Source organism: Haemaphysalis longicornis, unplaced genomic scaffold, assembly GCF_048455015.1.
Source record: "Haemaphysalis longicornis isolate Haplotype H1 unplaced genomic scaffold, Haemaphysalis longicornis Haplotype H1 scaffold_1, whole genome shotgun sequence".
Taxonomy (NCBI): domain Eukaryota; kingdom Metazoa; phylum Arthropoda; class Arachnida; order Ixodida; family Ixodidae; genus Haemaphysalis; species Haemaphysalis longicornis.
Genome location: NW_027526203.1, coordinates 224,596,708 through 224,610,501, shown reverse-complemented (window position 1 = coordinate 224,610,501; position 13,794 = coordinate 224,596,708). Strand labels below are relative to the sequence as shown.

The 13,794-nt window shown below is 48.3% G+C and overlaps 1 protein-coding gene across 8 annotated transcripts in view; it reads left to right on the top strand.

Annotated features, from left to right (window-relative positions):
- LOC144142313 (pancreatic lipase-related protein 2-like) overlaps positions 1 to 13,794 on the top strand; it is a 93,973-nt gene that overhangs the window by 52,366 nt on the left and 27,813 nt on the right. For all 8 annotated transcript variants that reach the window (XM_077673755.1, XM_077673744.1, XM_077673751.1 and 5 more), the window contains one exon: positions 10,033 to 10,282. In XM_077673755.1, the coding sequence (XP_077529881.1) occupies positions 10,033 to 10,282 (250 nt within the window). The remainder of the gene's footprint in view (positions 1 to 10,032; positions 10,283 to 13,794) is intronic.

The following is a 13,794-nucleotide window of genomic DNA, read 5'->3' as shown; positions in this document are numbered from 1 at the left end:
CCCATTATTGATTGATTGTATGGGTTTAACGCACCGACGCAGCGCAGGCAATGAGGCGCGCCGTAGTGGAGGGCTCCGGATTAATTTTGACCACCTGGGGATCTTTAACATGCGCCTAAATATCGTAAACACGTGCGTTCTTGCTTTTCGCCTCCATCAGAAAAGCGGCCACCGCGGCCGGGAATCAAACCCGCGACCTCATGCTCACCAGCGCAACGCCTTAGCCACTGAACCACCGCGGCGGAAAACGCCCATGACACAGGCGCATGTTACACTAATTATAGAGGCACATTACAGGCGCATTATAAGGCGCCTTTTACACGAAAGTTTTATGACATTTGCGTCACTGAAAAAGCCAACACTTTGCATACGGAGTGTCCATATGCCTGTAGTGTTAAATATCTTCGGCTGTCGTATCGGTGCGTGATTGCCGCTAAAGCAATTTGCGAAGTGTATTTCTGGGCTTGCAAAAGCCCATCAACACACATGCTATATATGGCACGCCCGAAATGAGCCATACTTATCATTCAGGTCTTTTGACTCGACATGAAGTCGATCATCATGCCATCCTTATTACTGTCGCGCGCAGGACTGAGGACTGAAAGATCGGATGCACGGCAAGCTTTATGGCCACCGTCTTACACGGCAGCCGAGCAGCCCATTCGCGTAAGAAGGATCTTTGTCTGGAGGAGGAAAACGCGTTGCATCGCATCGCGGAGGGAGAGAGAGAGGGCCCGGGACGGGGCAAGTGCCCCTTTTGCAGCCCCCTGCCGACACCTATGGAGCTGTTCACATTCAGTCAAAAGCAATTTATAGTTGCGCTTCATTAAGACTTCCAAATCTTTACATTGCTTGCATTGTTCGGCGCATATATCATATTCGCTGCTCATCTTCGCTCGGTTAACGGTAGTTTTGTATTCACCTGGAAAGCTCGTATTTAGCAGCACAGCACCTTAACCGCGGGGAGTACTTGCATTAATAACCGCAGATATATCCTAATACCACTTATAACTCTCCCACCTCAGGTCTGCAACATGATCAAATGTGAGCACTACCTGCTATGTTGTGGTAAACAGTGAGGTGGTATCCTTCCGGCGTCTCATTGGGAAGCATATAGGCTGGTAATGCGGCAAATATGTCCATACTCGCGAAACTGAAAAATTCCTAGACGATTACCAAATGGTGACACGATGCGACAGCCGTTATTGTATTACTATTCAAACATGCTAATTTCCCAAGGACAATATCGCATGCGTTGCGTCTTAAAGTCATAGCTTTGAACCGAGAAAAAAAGGTTGTGCGGAAGCTTGTACACTTTGACCATATGCCGGCACTTGACTGTGGTGGATGGATGTTCCATAATGGCTTCGCCCTTTATGTTAAATCCCCGTGTAGACATGGACCATGTGTGCGGGGAAATAAATCTGGAGTAGCAACACGCATTTCTGTTGCTTCTATTTCACAAGAATTTACAAGCCCTAAGTTTTCCTCTGCCTCCTAGGCCTTAAAACAGACTACAAAGTTACCTTTACAAAGCATGCGAATAGAACATGTTATCAGCGTGGACTTGGGACCGAGAAAGGTGGTGAACAGGTTGGGTTAACCGATTATTGACCACCGCTATTGTAGAGCCTTTGAAGTCGCAAATGAGGATGCAATAGAGAAGTCATGATCCAATCATCCCATGCTGTAGAGCTGAAACTGACGATGAAAAGCATTCAAAAATCTAGTTCTAAGAAGCCTGCCTGGGCTGAAGTTCCGCAACGCACTCGAGCATGTGTATTGTGCCAATGGGAACAATAAAAATGCTATTTTTTTTCTGTTCCATTCGTCATTACTTTATCTGTGGAGAGTCCATTTGCCTTCTGTAAAAAACATACATAATTTATACAAATCTGAGGGAAGTCGCTATCATTATAGTTCGGCGTGGAGAGCCGGGCGGATAGGGTTCCTCTCTCGCGCTGTACGCGCTCCAGGAACCAAATGATGGAACATGTTTTTGATGATAATGCAAGCCCATGTAATAGCCTACGTCGGGAGAGAAGTTCAACAAAATCGAAGAGGTTCTTTTTTATATTAGTGTCTGAAATCTGTTTTTAAGTTGTTGTTTTTTTCAAACTTACGTTCCCATTTGAACTTAACCGTATTTTATACAATTATAATATTCAGCGTGTTTGTTCAAGAATGTAAGGAGCACACTTCATTAAAGTGGGAAGGTTGCAACTTAAGTACTTTTTGTAATATTTAGGCTGTAAGTTCGAAAAAACTTGAGCTGCGAGCCGAATTTGACATTTTATTGCGAAATATTTATATTCTTGTCAACAACGAAACTTTTTAGAGAAATGTAGGTTAGGCGTAAATTGAGCATAAAATTGACGCATTGCTCCTCGTGAATATTTTCGTAAATACACGTAGTTAAAGTTGTCCAAGGCGCACGGGCATTTAGGGGCGGGGGCCTACCATGCTGGGTTCGAAAAATTTTTACAGTTAGGAAACATTTTTTTCCAGAGAAAAGGTTGGTGAATCTGGGCGTTAGAATAATTAGGCAATGTTATAAAAAAGTTCAAGCAAATCGAAGAGGTCGACCAGGCACCCTTTGTTCGGTCTTACCTGAAATCCCCCAGATTCACTTCCACCGGCGTGTCTGCTGTCACGCAATATTTCTGGGCAACTTTGAAATCAGCCACTCATTTCCTGGCATTAAGCAAGGGAAGTGGAATTCAGGTCATCACCGGCAGCGTCCGTGCCAACGGCACTGTGGACATGAGTCTACAGCGCGCCCATTTAAAATTAACCGCTCATCTCCCGGCGTGCACTGCAGCCTAGCAACGGCAGCGCCTTTGAACGACGCAGCGCAACGATTTTCATATCAATACCGTGTCAGAATGGCGCGATCGTATAGACGCCGGCTTCATAACGCGACGGACCCACGTTCTATTCCGACCACGGCAGGCGTTTAAGGGCAGAGCACTTCAGCGGCCCGGCTTGTCGTCGTGGCTCGTCCGCGGTCACGCTACCAGGCCATCGTAGTCACGCGGCGTCACGCACCCAGACAGAGGCTACGAAAAGACACCCGCTTGTCCCTCGATTTAACCTTCCGGCCAAAGGCTAAGAGGATACTTACCCGCCGCGGTGGCTCAGTGGCTAAGGCGTTGCGCTGCTGAGCACGAGGTCGCGGGTTCGATTCCCGGCCACGGCGGTCGCTTTTCTGATGGAGGCGAAAAGCAAGAACGCCCGTGTGTACGAGATTTCGGCGCACGTTAAAAATCCCCAGGTGGTCAAAATTAATCCGGGGCCCTCCACAACGGCGCGCCTCATCGCCTGCGTTGCGTCGGCGCGTTAAACCTTACAATCAAATCAATAAGAGGATACTTGAACATGAGGTTTATATAAGAACAACCATTCGAAACTCCTAAAACCGCTGGCACTGTCGTACATGTCCCCATTTTTTGGCACAAAAAAGATTGCAGGTACATTTGAGGCAAAATATTTCATTATCCCGCAGTCCCCGCGTATACATTTAGTTGGAATACTCATTGGGTTGTTTTTACGATAGTGAGCGAAAAAGGTAGCGCCGAACAAAAAACGACGCGCGTTATTCAAGATTCCACAGAAATGCTCCAGCACGTGCGAGATGAAAGCAAGCAAAAAAAAATTAGTGCCGTTCCGCTCTGTGAAGAACGATGACCTGCGAAGCTGGACGCAGTACACGAAATGCACGAAACAAAACACGTTTGTTTGTACTTTACGATCGAGCAATTAGCACTTAGGCCAATGACACTTTGTAGGACTCGAGATTCATTTTAGTGGACAAGCATGGAGCTGTCTGTTTCCCTCCCGCGTCGTTGACATCTTACTGCCTGCATAACACACCAAACCATTCCGCTCGACCACCCAGGACACCGGAAAGTTCGCTTTGGGGTGGCAGACGCACACGTTTAAACCTCCCTCCAGCACAACGGACATATCATCAGTGAGGACATGAAATCTACATCTGCGCGTACACGCCCCTCCCCCCCCCAATACTTTCTCTCCCAACTCGTGTCTGATAAACCGGCAACCATTTATGTACGCGTGCTTAGATGTGAAAGGCACCGCCAAAATTGTCGCTCTGAAAGCCCTTTAAGCTGAACAAGAAATATTGGCTCACGTTGACGTTGCTGTTTATTTGAGAGAGGTTCCCAGCTACTCGGCAAGCTGAAACTTGCGGCGGAAACGGCGGCGGCAGCGGCTTTCTGTTGCTTTAGCTCCAATTCTGGCAGACGCTCTTCCATTCCCTCTGTTCTTCCGCCGAGTGAACGACACGCGTCTGTCCACAGGGAGTTAAAACCTGGAAGGACTCGAACATTATTCTAGTGGACAAACATGTAGCTGCCCGTTTCGCTCCGCATGGTAGGCATCTCACTGTCTCTGTAACACACCAACCCAAACCCAAACCACTCGACCAGAAGGAACAGATTTCCCGCCAGCACAACGCGCATGTCATCGGTATCGGCATGAAGATTAGCTGCGCATGCACGCCTCCCTGCTTCCAGCCCCAACCAGTGCACGCATAAACCGGCCACCGGCGAGTGCTTAGGCGTGAAGTACACGGGCAAAAATGTCGCCCGGAAAGCCTTTCATGCTGAAAACGAATTATTGGCTCACGTCGGCATTTGTAGCGGGCAAGTTGCCATGGCAACGCCTGCCGTTGTCAGCCGATGGCGAGGGGAACGACAGTTGTGAGAGCGGTGTCGGCGGTGGCGAGGTGGAGCACCGCAGTGGCGCAATGTAAATCGGCTTCACCGGAATGAAAACCAAGGGGGGGGGGGGGTTAGACATATACTGCTTTGCAGTAAAAAGAACTGAACTCTCGCTCGTGCGGTTCAAGACATAAAAAGAAACAGAAAAATGAAGAATAGGATGCGAGCTGTTCCAGGAGAACGCGCGAGCACTGCGAAGGTAGGAAAATTGATTGTATTGAACAAACCTCTGTTCTGTTTATCAAAATAAGATTGAGACAAAGAGGGTAATAGCGTGAGGGGTGATAGCAAAGAGCGGACTACGGGTTACGTGCCAGAGCCGACTATACTATTCTCATTTGGGCGATGTTTGCCGTGAACAAGCAAATACGCGCCCAACAGAGGCTTCGAAAAGATCTCCGCTTCCCTGATCGAGATCAAACGTGGGTCTCTCGCGTTACAAAGCCGATGTTAATCCCACTGCTCCACACAGGCACACGTTAATCATGTGAAAGCGTTTGGGGCGATCGTTGCGCAGTGCCCTTGCCACCATAGAGTTTCTTACAATATCCGCTAGATAGGAATCTGGCGCTAGCGTCTATGCAGCTCACATCAAAGCCGTCTGTGTCGTCATGGACCGCCATTATACATCGCGCTCGTCTTAATTTCATCATTGGCTTGGATTGAAACGTTTTAGTGACCGGCCACAAAAACGCGAAGCATAGTGTGCAATTATGCAAGTGCAAAATAAAAGCAGGCTGTTTTAAAACTAAGGAAAAACGAAGTAAACCATATTTTTGCCGGAACGGTTGTGCCTTCTTTTCCGCAGGCCAAGGTTGTAGTTACGAACAAGGTTAATATTTGGGGGGGGGGGACTCATTAGAGACTCTGATTTTATTAATTTCACCATTGTTGAAATTATTAAGTTGCTTGAAGAGTTTGGAAAGTTTTTTGAGCGTGCCTATTAAAACGTTGCCTTCGTGGTAAACCGGTGCACCGACCGCCAACTAGTTTAACAAGAAAAAAGAAAACGTGGCGTTAAACAAGATAGCAAGATACACGATGACACGATGACAAGACGGTGCACCGACCGCCAACTAGTTTAACAAGAAAAAAGAAAACGTGGAGTTAAACAAGATAGCAAGATACACGATGACACGATGACAAGATAGGACGCATACAAGCGCCCGTATCTGTCATATCCCCGTGGTCGTACCTTGTTTTCGTCGAAGTACGTTTTGTTACTTCTTTCCGTCGGCTACAAACTTCGCGGCGGCATATTACCCACTCAGTCATACGTCCTTCGACTGCGGCATGAGCAACGTCAGGTGCGATCACGCACTGCCTGCTGTTTCACCGAACACGGCTACCACAGAACAGGGACGATTTCGGCTTCCTTGTAGCTCGTAAACGTGTTAATGCATAGTGAAGAAAGCAAATCCTGAAAACCAATTGTCATGCCACGCCCAAGCCAAAAAGGGGGGTCTTCCCATGAACCCCTACAACGACATGGCTTACGAGGCGCAGTTTCCTGTCTAGTATACTTACTAAGAAACTCTGTGCTTGCCACGGGGGCTACTGTTGCTAGGCCGCGAATAAGTGCACAATAATATAAAGTAACGAGAAATACATGAATTAACAGATCAATCATCCCAAATTTTATAAAAAAAACTCGACCCAGTGTCTCTTTATAATCGTTTTCAGGGGTTGCGGCGCCCTCTTTGGCTACTCTCCGTATCGACGCCAGGCTGATACCGAAACTAGTAAAGAGAGGGTGCCACAGCCCCTCTGGCGAATTACTACACCACAGCTTTCCCGTTGAGTGGAACTGCTTTGACTTTTGTTTGATGCACTTGGTTTTTGGAACACCAGCATGAGCCTCCACGATAGAAGTCAATACCAGCTTCGCTTGAGAACTAGGTTTTAAACCGAGCTTAAAATACCTTCGTGAGCGATTTTTCATGACAAAGTAATCGACGGATTGATTGATTGATTGATTGATTGATTGATTGATTGATTGATTGATTGATTGATTGATTGATTGATTGATTGATTGATTGATTGATTGATTGATTGATTCTGAGGTTTAACGCGCCGGCACTACGCAGGCGATGTGGCGCACCGTAGTGGAGGACTCCGGGTTAATTTTGACCACCTGGGGATCTTTACCTTGCGCCGAAATCTAGAAAACACACAGGCGCTTTTCGCCTCCATCAGAAAAGCAGCCGCCGCGGCTGGGAAACGATCCCGCAGCCTTGTGCTCAGCAACACAAAGCCGAGCCACCGCGGCGGGTGATTAAGCAATCCCTGACGTTGGCACTTACTACGCAGTCGGACGCCAAGTCTCCATTCATAACAACACCGAGAAAAATGGTCAAATTTTCCCATCAAACCGCGCCGCCAGCGCTTGCTAATGTGCACGGCCACCAGCGAATGCCATGGTGAGAAGCGCGTTCTAGAAGGCCACCAGTGGCGAATGACGCCACGTCATACAACATAGACGCCCGCAGGGCACCGTGCTGTAATCTGTTTATGTTCGGCAGCGCATGCTCCGTGGTATCGGCGATGGATGGATATGCGGCCACGCACACACTGTGTCGCTTCAAGAGCTGTGGCTGTAAAAAGCACGGGAGTAATGTGCAGAGGGTGGCGTTGTCACGGGTAGCAGTAAAATGGCGAGTTTTAGCTGACCGTTTTAAATGCAGAGCATTTCAGTAACTCACGATGTCACCCGCGTTGACGTCCGTCGTAGTCCGCACCGTCGTCGTCCGCACCCCTCCCCCTACACTATATAAAAAAAAATACTATCCGGCGCCTGGTTTCGATCCCTCGACCCTGCGGGCGGAACGCAATGTACATGGGCTCTACCCACTGCGCCACAAAGCCGACACAGAATGGGAGGCTACGAACGCGCCTTATATCCTTGACTCATTCAAACTACGTCAAGAAGCTGCTGATACAACGCATTCACTACCACCAACTCCCCAAACACTAAACGTTAACGCAGTACACCCACCCCCTATGCGACGCATTTACTCGAGTCCCCCTCGCGGGGAGATGGGCCCAATTTTTTTCACGGTCCGCTCCGCTCCCATAGCAAGCGGTGGCGCCATTGCGCATGCGTGGCGCACTTGGCCGTGAATGGCATTGGCTCCGGTAACGCTGAGCGGGCCGCCGGTACCGGAACGGACGAAAACGGTCAGCTAAAACTCCCTAATATCTGGCAAAATTGTACAACTGTGTTTGCACAATAGTATTTATTTGTACAATAGTATTTAATTGTACAATAGTATTTTTTTTTATGGGGTTTGTAGCTAAAAGACTTCGAGGCATTGGTACAGTTCGGAGTTCAGAAACAAGCAAGCAGCAATAGCCGATGTCTCGGTTCGTTCACTCGGAGCACGCTCTGGTGACGGACGAAGCGATTGTTGTTGTTGTTGTTGTTGTTGTTGTTCCTTCGGGTATAGATGCCGACCGCGCTTCTTCTTCAGGCGCCGGCACCTTCAACATACCCTCACTATCTGCCGCGCCATCATCCTTCAGACGGCACATACCCTGTCTGTTGCGCAGGCGATTGGCGCACACCAAATACAAGCGCCCATGTCATTGTGTGAGTGAATATTACCTCCAGTGCAATCTATTCATTTATTTATTTCAGCACCCACCTGCAGAACTAGGCCTTCCTGGGAGGCTAAGTATACATGCAAAATTGTGGTCAAAATAAGCGATGCTAAAAAAAACTGAAATTACAGTCGAAATGCACAAATTGCACACCTTGAATTAGGATACTATACAGGACTAATAGCATGCATAGAAAATTTATGGTACGTGATGTACAAATTTGGTGTTCATACTTGTAAAAGAAAGCTTGAAAGGAAGAAAATTACCGCAAAAACTCGTTTATAGAGGCCTTGCGATTACCGCAAAGATGACCGGTGAGAGGTACTCTGGGAATGTTACACAATTTGCAGGGGAGAGTACTTGTAGTCGTATAGATGGACAGAGTTCATCAAACCTGAGGGCCGTATTTTGAACGTAACCAGTTAGGAAGAAAAAAGTAAACCATGTTACATGCGCTTGGACGCTAACCCATCAGCATCAAGTGGTGTCAGGATGTCACTGTGGGCATATGTAACTTACGGGATGTAGCGGCGTCAGTCGTTAACACTAGACTCGGTGAAGATCGCGTAGTCCACGGGGCAAAAGGCAGTAGCGAGCAACGGGGGCCATTAGCTTGGCAACTCGCAGTACCATCGGGTCTCTCAAATAGCTCTCCAGCAATTACGTGGAAGGGGCTATAACCTTTAGTTTCCCGTAAGAATGCTCGCAGATGAATACCCATACAGCTAAGGGCAAGGAACCCTGCATCCACCTTTGGCGCTATATAGCCAAGCCAATCGCGTTTTTCTGTCCTTGCTCACTCAAGCGCAGGAAACGAAGGCCGGTAGGGCCACTTGCGTATACACACGCGCGGGCTTGTTTCTTGCGCGTACGACATCCCGGCAGGCCTTATGCGCTAGGTTTACGAGTAGCAACGTTCCGGCCGAACCAGCTGATTGCAGTCCGCGTATCACGCTGTGGTCGTCCACAGAGTTTTTACTTATTTTACGAACGCGTAGATGAGGAGGCTCTGGTGCAATCCCGCACTGCTGGGGAATGATCAGCTTCGGAAGAACTGGTGGAGAGTACTGAGCCATGATTCTTTGGAGAATATCCCCAGAGACCGAGGGCCTGGAAGAGAAAAGTGTAAAGGTGTCGATAACTATAGTTAATTTTGGAAGCTCAGTGCAGCAAGGCCGAAGTTACGAGAATACCAAGGAGCTTCCACATGCTTAGCGGGGACGGAGGTGCTCTTCCAAGGCCTCGACGCCTCATGTCGCTTCGTTTACTGCCTCTGTAGGATGTTACGGTGATTGGACGCTCTGATTGGGCGGATTGCTTATAACCCAGGTAGCATCTGCAGTGATGCATCCCGCTTCTGAAATCAACTAAACGAAATATGAAAAACAAAGAAATTGTTAGGAAAGCTTGGAATGCATTGCCAAAGGTTAGGAAAGCTTGGAATGCATTGTCAAAGTCGATGTGTAGGTATACTTTTCAAAGAAAACCTAGCGTACCTCCGTAATTCTTGCCGGTCGTACGATTAGTGTCCCCAAATGAAAAAAAAAAATATCGAACTCTCTGTTTACACTCTTAACAGTACAACAAAGGCGCGTAACGGCGCCAGGCCAATAAACGATGCAAAGGTGTGACAGTAAAGGTAGTTGATTTATGTGTAAGGTTACGCTGCTTACGGGCGCCTTTGTCTCAGGCCGACTGCAACGTGCTTGTGGTGGACTGGAGTGGTCTGGCGGCCACCACGTACAACAACGGCGCGGCTAACACGGCGGCCGTGGGTCGAGAACTGGCGCTGGTCATTCAGCGGCTCTTCAAAATGTTCCCGGGCACGCTGAACCCAACGCTCGTGCACGCCATCGGCTACAGCTTCGGCGCCCAGGTTTCCGGATTCTTTGGCAGGAACCTGCGAAGGAGCACCAGAGCACTGATTGCCCGCATTACGGGTCAGCACCGACGATATGTCTACATGCAGAACTGGTAACCGTACAGTGAGGAGCTGTTCCAAAACCGCCTTACCAATACAAAATGGGATAAAAGAGGAAAAACTAGGAAGCGCGCTGACTAGTTCGACTGCAGTTTTATTTGTAACTTAGCAGATACAAAGCGTTGAGCCGTTAAAACCGAATTCTGGACTTATTGAAACGAAAGAAGGGTACTTTGCACGAGAAGCTATTAACGGAAGTAAGGGAATAACACAAAGTCCTGATAAGTCGATGAGCCTATACAGCTCCTTCGGGTTTATCTGAAAGACTGTTTCTGTACACATGAGCATAACGAATACGCTTGGCTAATTCGCTAAGTTCTCGCGCCCAGTTTTCGCGCCCGTGGACAACGAAAACTCGGCGTGTGCAACGAAAGCTCGAGGACTTGTGTTCAGCGTAAAGAAAAACTAATTAAAATAAAACAATACTTTTTGAACCTTCATATTTTGATATATGTCTGATATTGTCCATTAAAAATGTTTTCTCAGCAATGCATGTCTCCCTTAACGTGAAGTCGACTTTAAGAAGATCGATTTAATCTTGGTTTTTAGATGCGAAGCAGCTTATGGTCGCGCCTGTTCCCTCCGCCGTTGTGCGGCGTCCACACCCCCATTGGGCATGCGCATCCTCCTCCCCCTCCTCTCCTCTCCTTGCCTCATTCCCTCTCCTCTCCAGCATTCCTCCTCTTCTCTCCGACGCTCCTCTCCTCTCCGGCATTCCTCCTCTCCTCTCCGAAGCTCCTCTCCTCTCCTGGATTGCGCAACGAATGGCAACACCTGCGGCTCTGCGCGCGATAATGCGAAGCAGCTTAGGGTTAGAGGCGCGACGGTAGCCCCTGCATACTCCGCTGGGGGCGCCACTGTAGCTCCGCGGTATAAATGACGCGCGCGCGCGATCCGCTCCCCTCATTTTCCTCCCGCAACGCCGCGATGAGTGCCACGGGCAACGCCGCTGTCCTGTTCCCTCCGCCGTTGTGCGGTCGCCGTTGTCCGGCGTCCACACCCCCACTTCCGCGAGGGTGTTTAAGTACCTGTATATGAGGAGCGTGGACACGCGGTGGAGACGGAGGACCAGACAGCTGACCAAGCTGTACGGAAAGTCGGTAGGGGAAAGCGGGGTTTACACAACAGTTAAAAAGCAGGTAAAGGCAGCAGAGACGACGAAGTGGGCACAGAGAATGGAAGCGAAAAAAAACCCTGGAGACTTATAGGGCAGAGAAACGGGAAATTAAGAAGGGGGGATTCTATGGCAATGCGAGAGGCAGTGCGTTGCTCTTCGAGGCACGGGCAGGGTGCCTGAGAACCCGGAAATACACGGGTAGCTTCAGGCAGCAGGATGAAACGTGTGCATGCTGCGACAGTGATCGGGAAACTATAGACCATATTGTCAGGAGCTGCACAGACATACGGCCACCGCGGGGTGAGGGGGAAACGACGCTGGCGGAGGCTTTGGGATTTGGGGCGAGGGGGAACCTCAACTTCAAGGCCATAGAGGTGACGAAGAGGCGACTGGAGTGGTGGTGGAGGAAAAGTAGGGAAGGGATGGGTACGCAGGCGGAGTAATCATACGGATGAGAATTTAGAACAGCGAGGGGAGAAAAAAGGGGAGTGGGGGCGATGAGTTTAAAACAAAAAAGTGGGAGAGATGGGAGGGAGGAAGCAAATCTATAGGTTAGCTGGGAGTAGGGCAAGTAAACGTAATAAAGCAGGCAAGTGGGTTGCTGACAACCGACGCCCCGATGCAAAGGGAAAGCCACTAATAATAATAATAATAATAATAATAATAATAATAATAATAATCATCGCATGCGCATCCTCCTCCCCCTCCTCTCATCTCCGGCAAATGGGAACTTGAGTCGACCCCATGGCTGCTTCGCATACTACTCAGGGTTCCCCTACCGGACGATGGTGAATTTTTTTTTTGTATGCTCGCTTTCCAACTTTGTGTGTTGCATGGTGAAGCATGTACATGTACGGAGGGAGTATGGTTACAGCCCCGCTTTGTACTCCTCTCCACCGCCACGACGTCTTTCCCGAGTCGGGTATTGGCGCTGAGATGTTTGAGTGGCGCCCCCTGGCTGTGACGTCGGCTTAGGGGTTCCCGCCGCTGTCGTCTGCTACACTCCGCTTGTGAGAGGAAGCAGTGCCTGTACTAAAAATCGCCCGCTTTGATGGTTTAGTGCATTAAAAAGCGTTTTTCTCGTAATTCAGTTATTTTTGCCATCTTCCGACACATCTGAATAATTTTAAGCTGTATCACAAAAAGTTTGCAACATACCAGAGAACAACTTTCTTTAGAGCATCGGTCAGAAGATCGTGTGTAACTCGTCCTTTCTAGCTTATTCGCGAGGTTCAGCGCTCAGATCTCTGGTAAGTTTTCTAAATGCGTAGGCTTCCCTACAGTATTTTTGCGATGCTCTTATGAAGACTCAACAGTTTAATGATACGCACCAAGCAACCGGCCCCTACACGCGTATCGCAGAGCAGAAAATAAAGCGGCTGTCTTCTATTTTCTTTCGTTGTTGTTGACTTGTACCAGATAAAAGTTTTTTTTGTGTGTGCCCAACGCATTAATTTTTTAGCACTGTCTGAAACGTCTTATCAGTAGGTTTGGGGATGTTTCGGAGGCTCACAAAGATCGTGGGGATATTTTGCTGTATGGCATACATTCCCTTCTTCACAAATTGGCTTTCGTTATGGCTGCGAGCAAGAAGGGGATATCCGCGGCGCGCGTTGTTAATTCACATGCAAATACAATGAGAAGGTTTGTGCTAGGCTACCGCGATTGCGCCCCAAACAGCGTTGTCCAGAGTACTCGAAGGCGGCTTTTGTGCTCCGAATTTCTATCGTAACCATCGTTATTACAACGAACTGACTCTCAACCCGAACAATTAAAACATAATTACGGTGAAACGGTGATTATCAAAACGAACGCAATAAATAGAATACGTGCATATATTACAAGAATCGAAACCAATGAATATTTCCAAGCAGCTATTTATTGTTTTACAAACATTCCAGGCGAAAAAGACATATCCTAGTCTACTCGGGATGGTGTTCTATGAAATGAAGAAAATTACTCCTACTGTCTTGTCCTGTGCTGGGGACCAGACCCACTAATCAGCTCGATTTTACTGTTGAATCAAGTTTTCTCCTCCTTCTCCTCCTCCCCTTGAGTGCAGTTTTCCCATAACGCATATCTTAATATTCGGAAGATATGGCTGTGGGGAATGTACCGAAATATCCCTCCATGTCTGAACGAACATGGTGTTACTGTACCTTTACCGTAGGCGTGACTCGTTTTTCTCAATAAACCTCCACACTGGTTAGAAGCCTGATATAAAACCAGTACGCGCCTACACACAGTGGGTTATTTGGAACTCAACCTACAGTTTTTGCAGCCCATAGTGCATGTCAGCATACTTTCGTGCCATGACAACGTAAAGTGATGGGATACAATACTTTCGAGCCTGC